Here is a 24,893-nt window from a genome sequence, read left to right on the forward strand (position 1 = left end):
AACCAAAGAGCGTTATAAATGGGGGAGGGGGTGGGGGGCGCCGCGGGACACAGAACAACACATCTGACTAAAATAGAAAAATAAAATAACTCCCACTCTATAATGCACATATAGTGAAGCAAAAATTTAATTTTCTGTGAATTAACCATCCATAAAGCACCATGTAATCAATTTTTTACAAAAAAAAAAATAAAGGTAACATTCCCACTCGTGGATCATTTTAATTACAGTTTTTAAACTATAAAGTTAGCCTGGCTAAACAGCGGTTGGGAGTTCAGTTCGAAGCGACAGATATTTAAGATATTTCAGTTTTTTATTTTTCTAATATTTCCCAACATAAAACCAATGACACCTTACAATAATTGATTTTGAGTTTCAGTGTTTTAAAATAAAATATCAAACAGAACGAAATTTCAATGTACCATTTGTAATTCAGTAATATGAGAGAATTGGTCAGGGGTCTGAATACTTTTGCAAGGCACTGTATATGTAATATATATTATACATACATACATACATACATACATACATACATACATACATACATACATACATACATACATACATACATACATACGTACATTTAAATCCGGTGTGTTTTGTATCGGTATGTACAATTTCCCATTTAACGACCTAACAGCAAAATAAAATCGAAGTGTTATCCATGCACATAACTGCGTAAAATGTAAAAGGCAATGCAATTTAGCAAAATCAAAAGATTAAAAAAAAAAAAGAAACACGGTTCCCAAAATTGAAACAGTATCCAAAGTCAGTATTCAAAATTGCAGAATATAGTGCTCGATAAGGCTTTAATGTCACAGTTCACAAATGAAAATGCACAAAAGCAACAAAAGATCAGAGATAAAACAAAGCAAAACACAAAAAAACCATCACATCTATATGTCTTTTTTTATTATTTATTTTGACCCCAAATATTCTATACTATATAGTGAAATAATTGATGGAAGAAAATGGAGTTAAGAGGTTACATTTTCCTAAAGAGATTGACACTGAGTTATCTGCGTGCCCCAGAGGCAAGCTGCTTGCCTCCTTTGACCTCATCTTCACTCATCGGTGCTGTTGCATTCCAGCAGGACCTTGCTGTAAATGAGGTGGGGCACCTTAGTATGAGAAGCACTTTCCTCCTTGATGCAGGTTTGGGTCTGCTTGTGGTTTATACAGATGGTTCAGTTGTCCCCTTGAGGTACAGTAGAATGAAGTAATTCATAAACCATACACTTGAGATACCTTGGCAATGGTGCAGCCTATGATAAAACCTGCCTTTAAGGATTTCATGAAAGGAAACCTCTATTTTGCTGTCAAGTGCAGCTGCTAGGTAGCTAGCAGGCTAACATGTAATAGGTTTTCATTGTTGTGGGTTTGGTGTTGTTTAATTATATAATTATTAAACAAAGCTGGATCCCATGTAGCTTAAAGATATTTGGAACATAACTGAACATGGATGGAAAAACGGTATGGTTAAAAAATAAGTTATTCTGTTTTAATGTGGTTTATCACTGCCACACCCATTAATTTAATCTCATTGCAATGAATAACAAATTATTTTGGAATTGGTACAGAAAGATGGCAACCTATGAAGTGAAAAAACAATATATTCACATAGTGTGTGCTGGCAGCAATGCCTTTCATGGTGTATTTTTAGAACTATTAAATAAGGACACACGCAAGTATCTCACAATAGTAATATTTCAGGTATGTAGTTTGATGTGGATTTTGCTAATGTATTTCTTGTTTTAATATACAATTACGTGTGTTCCATATTAGTGTCTAATGTGGTATCTGCTTAGATAATTCTTCACTGTGCTTTCTGTCTGTTAAAAAAAAAAATGCTTTCGAGAAGATTCCTTAAGGGTGGTGATTTGTGAAGAAGTGAGGTGGGGAAGCATATTAATGTTGCACAAACGTCCGTGCACATGGCTTCTCTGGGTTAGAGTGAATCTCCCTTCCTCACAGTCAGTCTTTTCAAAGGCACCTTTTGGAGATAGTTATAATCGTTGTGAGTAACAAAGCTGAAACAGAGATTCATATTGCACAAACATAATAGGTTGTAATTCATTTAATCGTTGCATTTTTCAGTAGTAAATACTTTGAATTAGTTTCCAATACATGACGTCTCATTTTGGGATCAGAATAACAACCAGCAGAAGATGTGTGATAGTAAATCAGAGCCAAAATGATGCTTAAGTGTTTTCTTACATTTTGTACAGATTGAGGAGTAATTGCAATCATTAGACCACAAGATGTTTTGCTTTTGGTCTTTAGCTTGTAGATTTTTGAAAACAGTTAAGACACTGATTTAAAATGGGTTTCTCTAGAAGTGGTAACCTGAGCTGGTAACCTCAATGGCACGAATGACTCATTTACATGGGCACAGTTTAATAACCTTACTGGCTTAGTATGCAGAGAATCACACCTAACATATTGATAAAACTGTGTGATAAATGTAATGTCATCTTGATCTGGAATATCGGTCCATATGTTACCTATTTCACATTACAATCTCATTATATTTTATTAAACTACACTATAATAGTGTTCTAAAAAAATATATATTATTATTATTATTATTATTATTATTATTATTATTATTATTATTATTATTATTATTATTATTTATTTATTTCTTAGCTTACACCCTTATCCAGGGCGACTTACAATCGTAAGCAAATACATTTCAAGTATCACAGTACAAGTAATAATACAATTTAAGAGCTAGATAAATACAATGACTTTTGGTTCAAGCAAGTACAAGTGTGACAAAATACAATTCAGTAATACAGCAGATAAGTGTCAGTGATAGTTGCATCAGGATATGATTAAATACAAAATACTACAGATTAAACACTTGGCAGATTACAGTACTCTGAAGTACAGGATTAAATGCAGTAAAATAGGGGGCAGATAAGAGCTAGTAAAGTGCATATATATATATATATATATATATATATATATATATATATATATATATATATGTTTTGAAGGCAAAGGGTGGTCACACCAAATATTGATTTGATGTAGATTTTTCTTCTGTTCACTCACTTTGCATTTTGTTAATTGATAAATATAAACTATTAACATTATTTTTGAAAGCATTCTTACTTTACAGCATTTTTTCACACCTGCCTAAAACTTTTGCACAGTACTGTATATTGTAAGGGATTGGTCTAAAAACGCCCCACCCCTTGTTCGCTGTATTTTTCACATACCTCTTCATAGTAGTGCATACGGATAAATCATCTCCTGATCACTCGTTTTATCACCAAACTCCTCAATAATGCAATCCAAGTATTTATTTAATTACTATAACACCTAAAAAAAAAGCTTTGCAAATGTCTGTGATATTCTTTGAGCGCTGGATGCAGAAGCAGCTATCTTGTTTGTTTATGTCCGTGTTATCTATGTGGTGCCGGGGCTATCTCTATTCTTGAGATACGCCCCTTTTTTTTTGGCTTCTCTTGGCTCCTATCGGTCTCACTCGGCCATTGAATGGTTTTCTCGGCTTTTTCCGGAGAAAAAACGACTAGAGACCTGTTTTTTACGTCTTTTTGATGATGTCGGACAGGGTCCGACATTGGACCGGAAAGGGAAAATTGCAATGTCTGACAAGGTCCTTTAACTCCGGACTGCAAAGGGTTATTTGTGAGTGTTGGACGAGGGAGAACATGAGGAGTTTGGTTGGTGACTGGAGAGTGAGCGGAAGAAATTATTTGTTATTTGGTTTACTGGTAAACGAACACTGAAACAGGTATTTGGATTTCGACTTTGGATTGTGATTTGGTTTTGATGACGAGGGAACAGGCTTATCCTGCCTCATATTCAGATAGTATCAACACCTGTTTAGGTAGGGCCCGAGAATGGGTTAGGGTTTTGTTTTCGTTTATTTTTGTATTGTAAATATTGAACACATGCTATGGCGTTTCACCACATTCTGGCTGTCAAGTCTTTGTTTAAAGGAGAAAAGATCTGTGACTGGAATCCATCACTTTGTGGTACCAGAAGTGGGGCTATCTGTCTGACCACCAATTCAGACTCTTACCCCATGAAAACTTGGGAATAAAGCACCAAAATGGAGACAGCAGTACAGGCACTGTTGCAGATGAGTGCAGCCCAACAAGAAGCCAATCGTCTTGTACAACAACAGCTGACTCTAATCCAAGAGCAACTAAATAAAGTCATGAAAGAATGAGTTGTACCAGTGACCCCGGTCTTGCCAAAAATGACTGAACGGGATGATGTGGAGACACACAGCTGCAGACAGGCTGGCTTCTCTTTCCGCTGAGGAACAACGGCACGTTAAACTGCGCACCCCATTCCCAAAGAACCGAGAACCCACGGAACAGGGTAAGACTGTGTTTGGGAAACGGGGTGACGAAGAGCAGCCAAGAGCTGTGAAGGGACCTTGGGGTGAAACCTATAGGGAGGGAATTAATCCTGACTGTTTTCTGTTTTAATTGTCATCAACGAGGACACATTGCCAGACACTGTAAAACAGGTAGAAAAAATGGATTGTAGCTGTGCTGGTGCCTATAGAGATATGGATGACAAGGAGTGGAATTATGTTACCACTAGTAACAACTTGTTTACCTCACGAATGGTAGCGGATGACTATTTGTGTAATGTGCGTGTAGCAGGTCAAGAGACTTTAGCTCTTTTGGATTCAGGCTGTGGTCAAAGTTTGATCACCGCCTCGTTAATTGAAAATTTAAAATTGCCTAGTTGTAACAAAGTGCGGATTAATTGTATTCATGGCAATATTAAAACTTACCCAGCTAAATTAGTGGAGATATAGATTGGAGGGGACTCAGTACGATACAAGATTGGGGTGGTTTCTCGCTTACTTTACCCAGTGGTGGTAGGTAGGGACTGCCCCAATTTTGAGAAATATTTAAGGGAAAAAAAGGTTTATCCTCGTTACAGGCAGAGGATGAGAAACCCAGAGGGGAGGTTCGTGAGGTAGACCAGTTGTTTGCGTTTCCAAGGAACTGTTTGCTGAACCTGGTAAAAGTAGAAAAAGGAGGAGACAGAAAAAACAAGATGGGGTTACAGGAAAAAGCGATAGAATACCAGGAAAATGTGATGTGTTGGTTAATTCAGGGACAGAATCTGAGAGTATATGGAAAGTGTACCGAAAAGGAGTGAACTGCCTAGACCACAAAGGTTACCATCCGGAAAGTACTCTAGGAAAAGTGAAATAACGAGGAAGGAAAGATTTAGAAAAGCATAAGCTGTGATAGGAGAAAAAGAAGTGTCAGTAAAAATGGATTTCAGGAAAGAGCAACTCACAGACCCATATTTACGTGCTGCTTTTGAACAAGTCTATGAAATTGATGACAATTATGAAAACACTAGAGACAGCTTACCCGTTCCACATTTTATTATTACTATACCGCGTGACAAAAACTGAGCAAGGGGATTGGTTGGAACAGTTACTGGTTCCCTATAAGTTTAGAGAATTTATTTTTTATTTATCTTAGTCATGTGTTGGGTGGTCATCTGGGCACACATAAGACAAGAGAGAATTTTGAATAGATTATTTTGGCCAGAGGCTTATCAGGATATTCTTAATCGCTGAAAGCAATGTAGAGACTGTCAGCTGGTTTAGGAGAGAAAAACGGCACCAGCTCCTTTAATACCATTACCCATTACTGACATCCCGTTTACTCGTATTGGGATGGATTTGATTGGACCCCTGGAAAAAACAAACTCGGGTCATCGATTCATTCTAGTTATTGTAGACTATGCAGCCAGGTACCCAGAAGCAATTCCGTTGAGTCCCCAGCTCCAAGAATATAGCGCAAGCTCTCCTACAGGTTTTTAGCAGGGTGGGTTTTCCGAAATGAGGTGATCACGGATCAGGGAACTCCTTTCGTAGCCTCTATATTGAAAGAGCTGTGCAGGTTGTGCCAAATTAAGAAAATAGTGACCTCAGTTTACCATCCACAGAAAGACGGACTTGTGGAACGATTTAATAAAACGTTGAAACAAATGTTAAAAAAATGGATGCAGGCCGATGGTAAGGATTTGGACAGGTTGCTACCCTATGTACTGTTTGCTTTTAGAGAAGTACCTCAAAGTTCCACTGGGTTTTCCCCCTTTGAATTGTTATATGGGAGACAACTCCAGGGAATTTTGGATGTCATAAAAGAAACATGGAAGGAGAAACGTAGTTCAGGCGATAATTCAATTGAGTATGTTTGTCAAATGAAAGAAAGAATGAGCAAGGTAGCTATCGTTTAACAAAATATGGAAGATTTACAAAGAGTCAGGGATGGTTCCAGTTTAATTATTCAATTTAATGTCTAGCCAGTTGTTTTGTAATGATGTAATTGATCAGCATTTAAAAACTCAGTGTTTGTGAGTGTTGGACGAGGAAGAACGTGATGAGTTTGGTTGGTGACTGGAGAGTGAACGGAAGAAATTATTTGTTATTTGGTTTACTGGTAAACGAATACTGAAACAGGTATTTGGATTTCGACTTTGGATTGTGAATTGGTTTTGATGACGAGGGAACAGGCTTAGCCTGCCTCGTATAGAGATAGTATCAACACCTGTTTAGATAGGGCCCGAGAACGGGTTAGGCTTTTGTTTTGTTTCTATTTATTTTGTGTATTGTAAATAATAAACACAGGCTACGGCGTTTCACCGCATTCTGGCTGTGAAGTCTGTGTTTAAAGAAGAAAAGATCTGTGACTGGAAGGCAATCCATCACTCTATATATATATATATGACACACACACACAAAACAGATTGTCTCATTTATATAAGCAGTTCTGGCCTATAGAACAGAATGGAGATACCGGTCTGTATGTATTTTGGCTGGGTAACTGACACACCTTGTCTAATTTAATTAGTGTTCTACAAACCGCTCACATGTACTTTTTAAAGCTACTCCTAAACAAAGGAGGGCTACATTTTTATGGGATGAACTGTTAGCATGTCATATGTTTGAAACCGGTCTACTGTTCTTAAGATATTTCTCTGGTGGAACTAGAGCATGCCCCTCTAGTTCTGGAACAGATATCATTCCCAGATACGCACTCTAGCTGTGAAAGTGAATTCACACAGATACAAATATTGATGTCTGTACGCACTTAATCACTCGCATCATTTAGTACTTTTTTTCAATCATCATAGTCATACTTTCAGATTCCCACTTGGCTTGTCATGAAAGATAAATAGCCAAATGGGTACTTGTACAGATTACAATACACACTGTAGTTCTGTAACTGAGGAGAATAGCTTAATACCTGTGGAAATATGGCTAAACCACAGCTGTAAATATTCTAATTAGGCATGTTTTGAATAGGGCATTCTTTTCTGAGGTGACACTCGCATTATGTGTGAGACTCGAAGCAGTATGTTACGCAGGATAGTGCTGGGCAGGGCTTCTCTGCAGTCTGGATCTGTTGGAGAATCCTGGAGCCTCAAGTGATTCTTCCAGGATGGCCTCTGCAGTCCTGACTCTTCAAGGTTATTTCTCTGTCTCTGTACGAGACAGACCTGTGAAGTTAATAGGATAACATGTTCTGTGCTGCTGTCTCCATGTGTAGTAAGATATACTGCACGTTAAACTTGAAGGGACTGGTTTTCTATGTTAATTAAAAGTCTCTTGCATATCAAATAATTCTAATTACTGCAAGAACACTGTAAAAAGAGCATGGTTCACTTTTTTTTTTTTTTTTTTAATTTAACAATGCACTTGAAAGTGATTTTTTTAATTAGAAATAAAAGGGAGTTTAATGGCTATAAAGTGTAAAAAAAAAAAAAAGTATATATACAATTCAAGTAGTTCTCTCCAATTTGCTTTACTCATCAAAATGGTTTTACAGTTAAGTAATCATACAACGTAATAATTAATTTTCCGCTGGGAAGGAATACAGTAGTACAATGCATTTTTTAATTCCCATTTATTAACTATTGTGTTTGATCATTTTATGTCCTTTTTAGTTACAAATGCTTCAGTAAACACGGTACACTTTTTTTTAATCAAACAGTCACAGTTTATTGTTCAGAATCAAACACAGCATGTAGATTTTAAAACAAAATAAAAGATTGCTTAGAAGCTGTCTCAAAAGCTGTTTTTAATTAAAGCCTTTGAGAGGTAATTAAAATCATACCCACAGTACACGCAATAACCTTTTAATACGGTATTTTGACACTTTTAGCACGTTGTTTGTTCCGCACTTTTGTTATTACAGAGCATACTGTTCACGCTAACGCAGTCTAATGTGTAATTCATTTTCAAACTTTCTGTTCACTTTAACTAAACAAGCTGCACATTGGTGATGGTGGTGGTGGTTAGGTAGGGTTCATAAGTAACATGTCTCGTAGTCCCCCCCCCCCCTTGATGTCTTTAAGGGATCAGTCAGTGGGAGGTGGGGTCCAATTAGCATTAAAAAAGCTGCCAATTGTACGTCAAATGCTTTAAATAAAGACATAAATGGGATTTAATCAGCCTTCATTCATGCTGCCTAATCCTATTTAAGGGAGTTTGTAATTGTGTGAGCCATAAATATTTCACCAAAGAACACTGTGTAAGTATCCCACATGAAGAAACCTTCCTATTTTCAAGTTATTAAAAAAAAAAAAGTAATATATAGCTGGCTGCCATTGAACCCCATGTTTAACGGTATATAATCCAAATCTTTTATGTACAGTATTTAGCTTGCTTCTTGGTGCTTAAAAATAATTACCTGCAGACATTGTAACTTGTAAGTCTGTATTAAATGTTGTTAATACATGTGACTATTTTGTTTTTTTATTCCCATGCTGTACCTGTTTTCTAAAGATTGTATTTTCTTAGAATGAAAGTATTCTTGGTTGTATGCCGAGGATATATATATTTTTTTTTCTTTTTTAGCATCGCATCGCTGGTATGAGACACTTATTAGTCTAAAGGCCTTATTGTGAAACAAATTCTTTCCCACAGATTGATTCCTTAATCTTTGGATCATAAAGCTTCTACTGGAAGTTCAGTTTAGAACATAAACTCTTGGAATTTGAATCTTTTTTGTAAATGCATTTGCTGTATAACTGGTATATAAGATGGGCACATCATCAAGTTACATTTTTTTTTTTTTTTTGAGAAACATGTGCCTTGGGTGATCCTATCTGTGTTATATAATATAGGGTTTGTGGTACAACACTTTCAACATATGCCTTCAAAAAGAGTGCTGTGTACTAGGAGCTGCTAGCTACAGTATGTAATGCTAATTATGCTACTTGGTTATGTAGTCAGGAGTTTTAAGAACATAGCAGATGTTCATTTTTGCTGCACAAATGTTTTTAATTCATAGGTGAACTTTGTTAAAATAGCCTTTAAACATGTGCCAGAGTTCAAAAAGCATCCTGTGACTAAAGGTGGAACATTTCCTGCTTTGCAGGGGAGTGCAAAATGCATACTCTTACCTTTTTATCCAGTACAGGAAAAAACAAATCAAGTTTGTTTGTTTGTTCTTTAAGGGGTTATTGAATACTGTTGTTTTTTTTTTGGTTTGTTTATTTTATATCCTACTCCTATTGCACCACGAAACCAGGATACATTGCCAGTCTGGCTGCTTCAGCTCCTAGTACACTAAAAATATAAACAACACAAGTTTGAGTAAATCATGATGGCTTAAACCTATTATAACAGGGCTATGACCATAGGAGACACATGCAGTGCACATCAGATGAGCCCCAATACCACAGCAGGTTGCATACCTGTGTAATGTTAATAGGGACTGCTAAATCCAATCTTCCTACTTGGTGGTCCTTTTTGTTCAGATATAGATTATCCAGCCAGTGAACATGACAGAAGAACATCATAGCTACTGGAGACTTGAAAGACATTATTTAACATACATGGGCTTTACTGTAGTGTGTTCCATGTCAGCACAGCACACCAATTATGGTTATACTAAATTAGTACTGGTTGAGATTCAAGATGTGATCTGTAATTTAAATAGACAAAACGCTTCATTCAAAACAATGCTATCTAACTGTCTCACCCATCAATTGAACAACAGTTCCAGATACAGTATGTAGAAACCAAAAACATTTTTTAAAAATATATATTTAAAACTGTTTGTTGTTGTTTTGTTTTTTTAAAGCCCTATGTTAACCAAAATCATTTGTCCATTTGGAAGTACATATTATACATGTGTGGGTATAAGGATTTTATATTTCTTCAAGACAGCATTTTTAATGTCCAGTACATAGGCAGGGACTCCCAAAAAACATTTGATTATTTATCTATGTATTTCTGTTTAACACATCTGTTGGAGGTCATACAATAGAGCCAGTCCTCTTAACAAAATAAACTGTCTGTAGTAATAGGATATCTTCTATGCATATGCACCATTTTAGAGTCATGTACAGTACATTTGAAAGAAGAGGCATAAAGAAATGAAAAACTTTAACAGAAATCAATTGGATTTTCTTTCCATATAGGATATTGTTTTTATAATTTTCTCCCAAATTTGAAATAGCCAGTTTTTTTTAGGCTCAGCTCACCGCTACCACCCCCGCGCTGACTGAGCGGCGAAGACGAACACACGCTGTCCTCCGAAGCGTGTCCCGTCAGCTGACCGCTTTTTTTACACACTGCAGGCCCACAATGCAGCCACCTCAGAGCTACAGCGTCGGAGGACAATACAGCTTACAGGCAAGCCCGCAGGCGCCCGGCCATACCACGGTTCGCTGGTGCACAGTGAGCCGAGGACACCCTGGCCGACCTAAGTTCTCCCCTCCCCCCCTCCCCTCCCAGGTGGCGCTCAGCCAATTGTGTGCCACCCCCTGGCAGTGGAATAGCCTAGACTCGAACCGGCAACGTCCAGGCTGTAGGGCGCATCCTGCACTCCACGCCTTTACCGGATGCACTACTCGGGAGCCCGAATAACTTCTTTAAAACGATTAGGATATTTGTCAATGAGCTTCTGGCATGATTCTTTAGTGATTTTTGACCATTCTTCAACTCCAGAATTGTTCCAGTTCATTCAAATTCTGAGGACTTCTCTTGTGCACAGTCTTCTTCAACTCATGCCAAAGATTCTCAATCAGATTTAGATCGGGACATTGACTAGGCCATTTCAGAACCTTGATTGTATTCTTCTCTCACAATTCTGTAGATTTTGATGTGTGCTTTATATCGTTGTTGTGTTGGAACATCCAGCTGCGCTTTTAAACCAAGTTTTGTAGCAGAGGGTTTCAGATGATTGGCCAACATCTTTTGGTATGCTATGAAATCCCTTTTACCATGTATTGAAACCTACATTTCCTGTGCCACTAGAGGAAAAACAGCCCCATAAAGGATATTACCACCTCCATGCTTGACAGTAGGCATGGTGTTCTCTTCTTTGTATACCTCACCAGACTTTCTCCAAACGAAATGACCATCAGCATGACCAAGTAGCTTGATTTTTGTTTCATCACTCCACAAAACCTTTGACCAGAACTCATATCCATCATTCAAATGCCATTTAGCAAACTCTAAGTGATTGTCCTTGTGACGTTTTCCTAAGAGTGGTTTTTTCCTTGGCCTGCGACCATTGAGACCTTCACCATGTAATACTCAATGGTTGAAATGGAAACCCCAGTGCCACTTGCAGCCAATTCACTTTGATTATCTTTGGCAGTCAATCTTGGATTGTTATTAACCTTCCTCACAATTCTTCTACTTGTTCTTGGTGAAAGAATCTTCTTTCTTCTAGAACGAGGGAGCGTTGTGACAGTACCATGAGTCTTGTACTTGATAATAGAAACAATAGTTGAAATTGGGATACTCAAATCCTTGCAAATCTTCTTGTATCCTTCTCCAGCTTTATGACAATAAATAATTTTCTGCCTAAGGTCTTCAGATAGCTCTTTACTGTTTCCCATATTGACTTACTGGTAATGACAGCAATTATCCTATGCCTAACCCTTTTATACTCTCTAAGAATGTACAGTCTAGAATTTTCTAGACTTTTTTTAGTTAGGTTCTGTATTATCATATTGAAATGACAATACTATCATAGCATCAAAGGATATGAATACTATTGAATTTGCATTTTTGTATTCCTCATCCACAAAAGCAAAACTTTTGCTACAAAAGATTTTTCCTAAAATTATTTGTTTTCAAGAAATTTCTAGAAATTATAAATTTCCATTGGATTATGTAAACTTCTGACTACAACTGTATATTTGGTGATACTTTACTGTTATGGCCTCCGGCTTGGAGATCTACAGTGTCCCGGGTTTGTAACATTTCATTGTAAAGCACTTTACAGTATTATTAATACAAGCTGCCAAATGATATCCTTTCTAGCTTCAGTACTTCTACAGGCCAAGAATGCCTTAATTAACATTTCTCAGCCTTTTTTTTTTTTAATTTTTTTTTTTCAGGCTAAATATTAGGTTGTTTGGTCTTCCTGGGTAAAAAAGCCCCTCTGTGAAAATGACTGTTTGTAGCAGAATTTATGAGCTGTGTGGTGGGAAAGGGCTTGTAACACCAGCAGCTGTAATTACCAATAGCACTGTGGTTGACGCTCTCACAAATTGAACATGGTCATTGGGGTTGGAAGAGGTGTGATACAGCAGTACTTACCACAATTACGCATGACTCTGCCGGGCACTTTTTTCCTTTTTTGTTCTTTTGTGTGATTTAAACTTGTTTTTCTTCAGCAATTTAAATTCACCCTTAGTGGTTTGTTGGTCATGGGGGTTGTTGAATGCATCATGGCAGCTCCCATTGCTTCTGTTGTAATGTGGGTGTTCTGGTTTCCTAGGTAGCGAGTATGATGAGGAAGAAGTGGACTATGAAGAATCGGATAGCGATGAGTCCTGGACCACAGAAAGTGCCATTAGCTCGGAGTCTATCCTGAGCTCCATGTGTATGAATGGAGGAGATGAAAAGCCTTTTGCCTGCCCTGTCCCTGGATGTAAGAAGAGATACAAGGTGAGCTCAGTCAGTCTTCATGTGTTCACCCCTACTTTGTTATCCCTACTGAAAAGAAAACTGCTTTGCATCATATACAAGGTCATTGGGTGAATATTTCCCAGGTTGCCATTTTAATAGTGCTGGGACGAATGTCCGAACGAACAAGTATGAAAGTGCAATATACACACAGTAGTGTCCTCCATATTTCATAAACTCTTGAAGTTGTGCAAAAAATATCTCAATAAAAAGAAAATAATAAATCTAGCACATCCAGGTGTTACTACTTTGCTTTATGACGTGGATCTGTATTGTTGTTTGTTTTTGTGTTTTTTGTACTGTATTTTACTAAAGTAAATTAAATGAAGAGAATGTGAATTTACCTGTAAACAACTAGCAGTTTCTTTCTGCTTGCTTGGAAGAGTACTGTTTTGCTTCTAAAGCCCCACATTTTATTTATGTTTTAATTTTAATTATGTATTTATATTTATATATTTTTTTTATTTAAAGTTATAGTCCAGTAAATAACAATTCAGCCTAAATGGCAATTGTATTAATTTGTTATAAATTAGACACAATAGTATGTGGGTATCGGTGTAAGTAGTTCTACAGTGAAAATGGGGAGCATCGATAAAGATTTTCTTAACCGATACGGATAGCCGATGGTTATCTACCCATATCGGCCGATACTAATAATAATAGATAGTGCAGGTAAGCTATTGTAAACTTCTAGAACAAGGCACAGGGCCTATATTAAAACTGTTTTATAATTACAAATGTTAAAAAAGAGTGGCGCATCCAGCAAAGGCGCTCCGCGTGGAGTGCAGGATGCGCCCTATAGCCTGGAGATCGCAGGTTCGAATCCAGACTATGTCACTGCTGACCGTGACCATGGGTTCCTAGGGGGCGGCGCACAGTTGGCCAAGCACCGCCCAGGTAGGGAGGGCTTAGGTCGGCAGCGGAATCCATGGTTCACCGCGCACCAGCGACCCCTGTGGCTGATAAGACGCCCGCGGTTCTGCAGTGGAGCCATCAGATCTGTGTTGTCCTCCGGCACTGTAGGTCTGGTGGATCCACAGTGTGAAAAATGACGGATTGGCAGGAACACGTTTCCCCAGTCGCCAGGGGGTTAAAGCGGTGAACCGGGATACAAATAACAATTGGGCATTCCTAACTGAGGAGTTAAAAAAAACATTGGCAACGACTAAAATTAAAAAAAAAAAACTTAGTATGATATTGTGTGCTTACCAGCAATTTATACATTTGTTTTACAACATAGTCACACATAAATAACATTTTTGCATTTGTAATAGTAAAACACTACTAGAAAAAAAATACATAATGTGACATTTACTTTTAAAGCCACTTGATGTCAAAAATTGCGTATTAAAACTTCTACCTATACTGTACAGTAGAAAAGAAAAATGTAGCCTACACAATGTGAACTAAAACAACTTTTGTTAAATTCTTATTTTAAGCATACACTGCTTAAAAATACAGCACAACTTAAATTGTTCAATCAATCAAAACAAAACAAAAATCTGGTTACAAATTTCAGTCAAACTTGAATTTGTTACTTAACAAAAGACAGCACAGTAATCAATTTCTGCCTCAAAATGCAGCAGAATACACCCACAACCAATGCAGATTAAGCAAGATAAATAACAATTACAAAAAGTCATTTTGAAGTACACTGTGTAGTAGTAGTAATAATAATAATAATAATAATAATAATTATAATTAATAATAACTTACCATCAGTGTTATTTAGGATTCAACCTAATAATAATAATAATAATAAAGCATCAGAATAATATTCTACTCACAGTTCATCGTTGGATTTAATGTAGCATCAAGTCTGTTCTGCTGCACACAACTCACTATCCTATTATTGTCTTTAGATATTAAAAAACAAAATTCCAAACACCGCTCTTTTGAGACATATTTACTGCAGGTTGATCGCACGCTACACAGAACTGCAAGGAAAATTACTGTCTTGTTCTTACGTCATTAGTAAGAGTGCCTGACCAAACACGAAATTCTGTGCTGGAACAATTTCAAGCATGATTATCGGTGTACATTATCGGCTAAAATAACAAAAACTGACGATTTGTGTTTTTTTTCCTTATCGGTCCCTTTCTATAACGACGATCAGCGTGAACAAATAGCTTGATTTTTGTTTCATCGCTCCACAAAACCTTTGACCAGAACTCATCTCCATCATTCAAATACCGTTGTGCAAACTTTAAGCAATTGTCCTTGTTATGTGTTCCTAAGAGTGGCTTTTTCCTTGGCATGTGACCATTGAGACCTTCACCATGCAATACTCGACCTATGATTGAAATGGAAACCCCAGTCCCACTTGCAGCCAATTCAATTTGAATATCTTTGGCAGTCAATCTCAGATTGTTATTAACCTTCCTCATAATTCTTCTACTTGTTGGTGAAAGAACCTTTTTTCTTCCAGACTGAGGGAGCGTTGTGGCAGTACCATGAGTCTTGTACTTCTTGATAATAGAAACAATAGTTGAAATTGGGATACTCAAATGCTTGGAAATCTTCTTGTATCCTTCTCCAGCTTTATGACAATAGATAACTCTTTACTTTTTCCCATATTGACTTATTGGTAATGACAGCAATCATCCTATGCCTAACCCTTTTATACTCTAAGAATATTCACCTACAATCCAGCATTTTCTAGACTTTTCTAGAATTAGGTTCTGCATTATCGTATTGAAATTTCTAGCAACTTGTAGACAATACTATCATAGTATCAAAGAGTATGAATACTTTTGAATTAGCATTTCTTTTTTTTAATTGCTGAAATAAATAATTGTAGACATCTATTTCTTGTAACTTTTTTTCCTCACCCACAAAAGCAAATATTTTGCTGCAAAAGATTCTTCCTAAAATTCTTTGTTTGAGAAATTTTGAGAAAGGAATTTGTAAGATTTTGACTACAGCTGCGTGTGTATCATAACCCGTGGGAGGGATGGAAACTGTATAACATTGCAGATTGTTTTTGCAATGTTCTGTCCCTGCAGGCATTCTGCTTCCCAGGGGTTAACACAGTGACGGGATCCAAGACTTCAAATGTTTGGTTCTTTGGTTCTTTCTCACAAGCTTATTAACTGTGCTGGAGGCTTTTATTGCTGGAACACTATAAGGAGGATGGGAACATGATAAAACTGAATGTGTGGCTCAGGAAGGAAACAAACCGTGGTAATAGTAGGAACTGATTTCCCCAGAGGGAACCCAAGCATTGCAAAGAGGGTCTCTTTAGGGGAGAAGAGATGGAAGAATCACCCTGTAATTTGCTACATCCTGCCTGTGCTCTGTTTGACTGCCAGTGCTTCTTCTTTATTGCCCATATAACTAAGGCGTTCCTGCCTGCTGCTGCTGCTGCTGCTATCTCATTGCCTTCATCTCAAATGCATGAGGCCTGTCTTGCATGTCTCAAGTGCTTGAGCAACTGGACAGGAGAAAAATTAATGATCCATGCTGGGCCCGACAAACATGGAGAAGCAGCAAATAAAGGGTAACGAGTCAGGGACGAGAGAGAGTATAGAGCCCTCTCCTGAATAAGCCTGCCGTATGGGCTTTATAACAGTGAACACAAAGGAAGTTTTAAAAGGGTTTATCCATCCAAGCCCCCCTTATTTATTTCATGCACAATTGTTTCCTGCTTTTCTATATATTGTCATGGTTTATTTTATTTTATTTTATTTTATACTTATAGTGTTGACTGTTTCCTTCCTTTTTTTTTTTTTTGAACAATTATTTTTTCATTTTCCAAATTTCTCCCATTTTTTGGAATGTCCAGTTATTATTCAACCGAAGATGAGCACTCGCGTCCTCCGAAACGAGTGCTGTCAGCCAGTGTTGGAGGGCCACGCAGTTCTGAATTGCCTACAGGGCAGCCTGCAGGTGCATGGCCAGCCACACGTGTCGCTGGTGTGTGGTGAGCCAAGGACTCCCCAGCTGACCTAACCCCTACCCCGCCCGGGCAGCGCTTGGCCAATTGTATGCCCCCTGGGAACTCCCGTCCACGGTCGGCAGCAGCATAGCTAGGATTGAACTGTCGATCTCCAAGCTACAGAGTGCATCCTGCACTCCCGGCAGAGTGCCTTTACCGGATGCATCACTCAGGAGCCCCGACTGTTTCCTTCTGAATAGCATTGGCACAGGCTAGTTGGATAAAAGGGTGTGGCGATGTTACAGGGATTAGAATATGTAGTCAGTCTTTATGCATCTACAGATGTTTATTTTTATAGTTTTATGAAACTAGATATTGTTGTTGTTATAATTAATTAAATTATTATTATTATTATTATTATTATTATTATTATTATTATTATTATTATTATTATTATTATTATTTATTTCTTAGCAGACACCCTTATCCAGGGTGACTTACAATCGTAAGCAAATACATTTTAAGTGTTACAATACAAGTAATACAATAAGAGCAAGAAATACAATAACTTTTGTTCAAGCAAAGTATAAGTGTGACAAACCACAATTCAATAATACAGCAGATAATAGTGATAGTTACATCAGGGTATGATTAAATAGTGATAGTTACATTAGGATATGATTAAATAGTGATAGTTACATCAGGATATGATTAAATACAAAGTAATACAGGTTAAACACTTGACAGATTACAGTATTCTGAAGTACAGGATTAAATGCAGTAAAATAGGGGCAGATAAGAGCAAAATAAAGCACATTTACATGAAGGGTGATAGTGTCCCAGGATACAAACAGAGGAGTTCTACAGGTGCTCTTTGAAGAGGTGAGTCTTAAGGAGGTGCCGGAATGTGGTCAGGGACTGGTGAGGAAGGGTCGGATTCTTCGGATGTTGCTCAGGAAGAATCGGCAAGTGCGTGCCAGAGTGGAGATGTGCTGTGAATAAGAGAGGCAGGGGTCCAGGGTGACTCCAAGGTTCTTAGCTGAGGAAGAGGGAGAGGGTGTGGTAGATTCCAGAGGAACAGAGATAGAGAGATCAGAGGAGGAGGGAAAGAAAAGGAGGTCAGATTTAGAGAGGTTGAGTTTGAGGTGATGCGAGTGCATCCAGGAGGAAATAGCAGACAGACAGGTAGAGATACGGGAGGAGATGGTGGAGTCAGAGGTGGGGAAGGAGAGGAAAATCTGAGCATCATCAGCATAGAAATGGTATGAGAAACCATAGGATGCGATGAGGGGGCCCAGGGAGCGGGTGTAGAGAGAGAACAGGAGAGGACCCAAGACTGACCCTTGGGGGACTCCAGTTAAGAGAGGGTGAGGTGTGGAGGTTGCTCCACGCCAGGTTACCTGGTAAGTGCGGTTGGAGAGGTAGGAGGAGAACCAGGCCAGAGCAGTGCCAGAATAGAGTGATCAACAGTGTCAAAGGCAGCAGAGAGGTCGAGGAGAATTAGGACAGAGGAGAGAGAGGCAGCTCGGGCACACTTAAGTGAGTTGGTGACAGACAGGAGGGCGGTTTCAGTGGAGTGGGCAGAGCGGAAGCCAGATTGGAGAGGGTCAAGCAGAGAGCTGGCGGTGTACAGTCCGCTCGAGGGTTTTGGAGAGGAAGGGTAGGAGGGAGACAGGATGGTAGTTCTGGAGGGAGGTGGGGTCGAGGGTAGGTTTTTTGAGGAGGGGAGTGATAGAGGCTTTTTTGAAGGCAGAGGGAAAGATACCAGAAAGTAGAGAGGTGTTGAGGAGGGAGGAGATGAAGGGGAGTAGAGCAGGAGCAGCAGCTTGAAAGAGGTGAGTGGGGAGGGGGTCCAAGGCACACGTGGTGGGTTTGTGACCCTGGAGCAGGGAGGAGAGGTCAGTCTGAGAGGGGCAAGAAGGTGGAGAAGGAGGGCGAGTTAGTAGGGGATGTAGTGGGTGTAGGGGTTGGAGCAGGAGGGGGTGCGGGGGAGGGAGAGGTGTTAAAGAGTTTGCGGATATCTGAGATTTTAGAAGAGAAGAAGGAGGCAAAGTCATCAGGGGAGATAGAGGAGGGAGGAGGAGGGGGGCGAGAGGTGATAGTGGGGGTAGGAGGAGCAGGGAGAGGGGGGAGAGACAGAGAAAAAGAGATGAAATAGTGATCAGAGAGGTCCAGGGGGGTGACAGAGAGGGTGGAGGGGCAGCAGGCCCTGGAGAAGGTGAGGTCCAGTTGACGGCCAGCTTTGTGGGTAGGAGGGGACGGAGAGAGACAGAAGTCAAAGGAGTGAAGGAGAGGTTGGAATCCAGCAGAGTGGCTGGGGTTGGAGAGGTGGATGTTGAAGTCACCCAACAGGACAGTCGGGGTAGACAGTCATTGCGAAACTGCATAGCAGGAGAGACATACATACATGCATGCATGCATACATATATACATAGATCTTTTTACAGATAGTTTTAGTGGTTCAGTATTCCCTTTGCTCCAATTAATAGAAAACCACCAGTATAGGTACATTTTCTGTGTCGTGATTAGATAGTTTAGATGTCTCATATGCTTGGGACATCCTTTCCCTCGCTGTCAAAGCCATCAACAGTCTTGTAATAGAATAAAAAAAGTTAATGTACATTACTGATAGAACAGTAATGTGTACCACATGTGGAATGTCATAAAGGGACGAGGATCAGGATTCTCTCTCTCTCTCTCTCTCTCTCTCTCTCTCTCTCTCTCTCTCTCTCTCTCTCTCTCTCTCTCTCTCTCTCTCTCTCTCTCTCTCTCTCTCTCTCTCTCTCTCTCTCTCTCTCTCTCTCTCTCTCTCTCTCTCTCTCTCTCTCTCTCTCTCTCTCTCTCTCTCTCTCTCTCTCTCTCTCTCTCTCTCGTGCACAGGGTACTGACGATGCCACCTACCAACAGCTAGAGGCCAGACACACCAGCCAATAAAGATGATTTATTTTAAGAAAGAGAATTGAAATGAAATGATGATAACATGCTGGGTGGTATTATGAATAGACTATGTTGTAGTCTGCGGTTAAATGTGAATAGTCCTGTTCCTCCTTTTCCTTGTGCCATCAAACCTTTCTCATTGGCCTGCAGCCTGTGAGTAGGGAGGAGGCTTGTGGGACAGCTGTCTTATGTGCAAGACCTATGTAATCATTATGATGGTTTAACTGTGGTGTCATTGGTGTTTGAAAGAAAATAATAGTTTGAATTCTGACAGTATCCCATTGGGAAGAATAAACAGAAAAGGCTACATGTGGCTAATATACCACAGAAATGGAAAGATAATAATATAAGTAAGCTTGGATAACAGTTTGTAGTGTTTATTAATGTTTGTATTTGTGTATCTTTTTTATTTTATTTTTTTAGCAGTGCTTGAAACAGTTTCCTAATATGAAGTCATTAAAAATCGATAATCTGATCACTTTTATTGTGAAATGATTTTTGTTTGCAGGTTTCTTTTGCTTTCATCATTAACAAGCATATTGTTACTCTTTCCTCAGAATGTGAATGGTATCAAGTACCATGCTAAGAATGGTCACAGGACACAGATCCGTGTGCGCAAGCCGTTTAAGTGCCGCTGTGGAAAGAGCTACAAAACTGCTCAGGGGCTCCGGCACCACACCATCAACTTCCACCCTCCGCTGTCTGCCGAGATTATCAGGAAGATGCAGCAATAATGACGCTGGTCCCAACTGTGCCAACAACCTTCACCAGCAGTTGATTTTTTTTCAGAGCAGCCACCATTTTTTTTTTATTTTTTTTTTTTGGAGGGTGTTTTTCAGCCCTTTTTAAAAAAAAAAAAAAAAACCCACACACTACAGAGTGAATGCATGCTTTAATTGTTTTCATGTATTTTGGAATGATGTATCTTTGTAGAGTTCGTGTTTTTGTACATTTGCACATTCAGCTGTCATACCTATTTTTCATTACTTTTGACATAAGGTGCTAATTATATATATATCTATATATATATATATATATATATATATATATATATATATATATATATATATATATATATATATATATATCTATATATATATAAAATAACTGGGACAGTTTTAACTGCAGCTCAGTAGCCCAACACATGCTCTGCAGACAGACTAGTATTTTTGCAGAGCAGAAGTCACGTTGGTTTGAATAAGGGTTGGTCAAGTTTAATTAATTGAATAATGCTGGGAGAAGATGCAGTAAAGGCCTTTTCACAGCAGAACAGATGCGACAAGTGGATCTGTAATATGACACAACGTACCAAGTTAAAAAAAATAGAACATGTAGTTTTAATCCGAACCATTCACACTGCCTGAGATGCGACTCTGAGAATCGTTTTGTGGCTTTTTTTAGCGATTCTCGCGTGGCAGCGAGGGAACTGACCAATGAGCAATCAAAGGTCTATCACATCACGCGCCTGTTGCCACTGGTGTCAAAGGTTGTGTTGCAGCGGAAGTATCACTTTATCACAGGATGGGTCGGGTGTGAATAGGCCTTTACAGTTACATTTAGGGTTAATGTACAATGTGAACACACTTTAAATTCAGATCCCAATCTTCATTCCAACACAGTATCCGAGAGTGTTACAAGTAAACACTTTGTTAGATAAATACAAAAAAATAAGATAAAGAATAAAATACAAAAACCCAATGTTTGTAATAAAACATTGATAATTTCCTGATTTTATATTTATATATATATATATATATATATATATATATATATATATATATATATCTTTCATGTTTCAAGTTTTATTTTATGCTGTATTATACTTTTAAGATTTCCTTGTGTATGTTTTAAACTTTGAAATAAGGCCACTTCAATATTAATATGGATATTTATATGATATTACTAAAAAAAAACTATGAGGTATTTCTGTTTCTATCTATGCTGCAAGCAGGTCTCAGGTCAGTATCAGTCAGAGTCTGAGGACCACGATCCTTTGCCCAAACCACCAGATACAGTATTTAGAATCCACTGTTCAATTTTTTCCCACTCACTTGACTTGAAATGCTTTTAGTACCAACTTTTTTATTTCTGCTACCACTTACAACGCTCTCTCGTGGAACTATGGAACTATTTCTTCATCACAGCAGATGAAGTGTTTAAGCACTTTGTAGTTAAACTATTGCCAATAGAGTTTTAAAGTGTTGTGTTGCCAATACTTGTAACCGCTGTACTAGCATGTGCCTGTGGTTGCAAAAAACGAAAACAAGCATGTTTTTAAGGAGGCAAAGTACATTGTGTCAAGGGAAATCTTTTTGTTTGTTTGTTTGTTTATTTTTATAAGTCACTGAGCCTCCTATTCATGTTTATTGTATTTTTTTTTCTTTTTTATATTATGATCTTCTGATTGCCTTGTATTGTAGTTCACAGCATTCCAATGTCATATGTTTATGTTGCTTTGTAATGGCACTGTCCTGAAACATGTTGCTGGAGCCTTACAGCTAGTATTGTATACAGTAACTTGCAGAGCAAGTATTTTAGTTCAGTTGTGGCAGCCTCTGTACCCATCTGAACCACGCCTTCAAATGCCAGTGGCTTAAAGACATCCCACGCTAAGCATGTTACATTCTGTTCTCGTGTCTTTTAAGTACAACTATGAACTGATTTCGAATCTATTATTAGTCTTTTTGTACTTTTCTTCAGCTAATGATATTTGATTGTCTTTAGCAGCCATCATCAGTGGCAAGATCTTTACGTGGCAGGCAGTTTTTAAGTTCGGTAGGATGTTAATAAACATTTTGTTTCCATTGACTTCAGCCCTATTTGATGATTTCCAGCCTAATCGAAATACTTGTAGAGATTCAAAAAGGAAAGTGATGTAGACACTTCTGTCTCTGGATTATATAATGAAACAAGAGTGCTGAATGGGTTTGCTAAACACAGTCATACAAATTTCATCGCAGCATGTAAATGAATATTGTAATGGAATTCCAGTCTATATTTAGTTTAACATTGTGACAGTATTATAAAACAGGTGAGGGGACTATGTTGATATACTGTGTATAGTGAATGTATTGTAATGTGTCTGTGCTTTAAATTATATTTTCATATGTTTTTGTGGAAAACAATGTTCCTTTGTGTATGAAGGCAACAGAGGTTTATGTTTCAAAATCCAAGGCAATTACTGAATCAAAACTTCTGTCAAAAGCTGCTTTATAAAATGTAAATCTGGTTACATTTAAATAAAATATTTGCCTCCTGAGAAAATAGCTTTTTTTCTGTAAAAAAAATAAATTTGTTTCTTTTTTTGTACACTCTGTGCACTTCAACTGCACATAGTGTAGAGTCTGACAAATAAAATACCATGAGTGGCTTACGTAAAAGTGGAATAGCTGAAGTAGGTACTCTTAGAGTAAACAGCAGAGTAAGCTCAAGCCCTTTTTATACTGGCATGCTCAAACCGGGTCAGACTCTACCCAGGTCGCAACCCGGCGTCATGGGGGTCGGTTACAAATTTCACATTGCTTTTTGAAGGGTGGTTGACCTGGGTGACAGAAGCAAGTAAAAGTGCGTAAGCAGTCGGGAGCAACTTGTTTCAGACGCTTCCATCCAAGCTTCTCTGGACTGATTTGTCACCACAAATGTTTCTTCATCCCTGCTGCAATATGGCTCACGGTGTCTCTACAAAAATATGGCTAAACAGAATAAAAAGAAATGTTCCTTGCGGAAGTGAAACCTTCACGCAGGCATGGCTGTTTGTTACTTTGTCTGCTTAAGAAAGCCCATTATGCATTTTGTCTTGCTCGACCCGGGTCGAAGCGTGTCGACCCACATCCTGAGGTGGGTCGCTGCGGACCTGGGTACGACCCGGGTATGTGGTTTCACACTGCGCAGGATTGTGACCTGGGTAGGCGTGCCAGTGTGAAAGGGGCTTTTAGTCTGCTTTTACCCACAGCTGAGTAAGCTTACTAAAGAAGTGAATAAAGAGCAAGTTAAACCTGTTGTTTGGTTTAGCATTGGAGTGGGCTAGTTTATTTCATTCAGTATTTTGAATATAGAGGAGTATTTATTGGATTATTTGAACAAGTCCTGGAAGAGTATCTAAAGATTGGACTACTCCTCTTGACATATACAGAGAAGATGATTTATTTTTTGCTAATCTTGCGTCCATTACAAAGAAAGCTGTATTTTAAAATATCTGTTTTCTCTTTATCTCTGTATAATCTCACAATCGCCAACAGTCAATAAACACTACTTTAGATTATAAAAAATAACAAAACAATATAACTAGGTACTCTACAAAGTGCCAGAATAAATATATGTTCCAAATTGCATGTACGGTATAGTAGACTTCAGCATGTGTTAATATAGTGCATCTCTGTCCTGGAGGGGTCTGAGAGACTAAATATATATTAACATATTTTACATTTATTTTTATTTTTTTTAGTTCACATTTACTCAGTACAAATCCCCACAGTTTATTAAAAATACTGCAATGACAAAGCGACTATACTGAGAAACAAAGTTCAAAACTGGGCTGCTACAAAGGAAAATATCGGTGATTGATAAAGGGCCTAGCGTGTGGAAGGTGGTAAACGATCGACGGTGTGGAAAGCAACGGATACGGCCATTGTTTATACTACCACCTCCTTAGTTATTTTATACATTAACCGCTGAGCTGGTAAATCTACACATTTACCGGTTAATCTATAGATTTACTGATTTTACACATGAACCGTAACATACCGTTTTCTAAGAAACATATTTTGATTAACTCTGTTTATTTACAGTTGACACTTACCTCAGCACTAAAAAACAAAATATCTACCAGTATGGAACACTTTACCTAATTTGCATATGTTACCCTGGCAATAGTAACTCATCTGTAAATCCACTCTTGTGCAACCCAGTTTTACTCTCGGAATGACTACTTCTGGAGCATCGTTACTCTGGGACTAACACATCCACTTTTACATAAGCTACCCTTGAGGTACTTTTTTGTAGAAAGTGAAAAGGCTTTGAAAACCTTTGTTTGAGGAAGACGTATCAGTTAGACCTTATTACATTCTGGGGGGGGGGGGCTAATAAAGAAAACAAGGACTTTGTATAAAAAACAAAACCAAAACA

General features: G+C 38.2%; 1 protein-coding gene across 1 annotated transcript in view; it reads left to right on the forward strand.

Annotated features, from left to right (window-relative positions):
• The window catches only part of LOC117399762 (juxtaposed with another zinc finger protein 1), a 99,478-nt gene extending 76,445 nt beyond the window's left edge, over positions 1-23,033 (forward strand). The window contains exons 4-5 of the mRNA XM_033999130.3: positions 12,768-12,937; positions 20,327-23,033. Of these exons, the coding sequence (XP_033855021.1) occupies positions 12,768-12,937; positions 20,327-20,503 (347 nt within the window). The 3' untranslated portion in view covers positions 20,504-23,033. The remainder of the gene's footprint in view (positions 1-12,767; positions 12,938-20,326) is intronic.
• The last annotated feature ends 1,860 nt before the right edge of the window (positions 23,034-24,893 follow it).

Source organism: Acipenser ruthenus, chromosome 4 (assembly GCF_902713425.1).
Source record: "Acipenser ruthenus chromosome 4, fAciRut3.2 maternal haplotype, whole genome shotgun sequence".
NCBI classification, from domain to species: Eukaryota; Metazoa; Chordata; class Actinopteri; order Acipenseriformes; family Acipenseridae; genus Acipenser; species Acipenser ruthenus.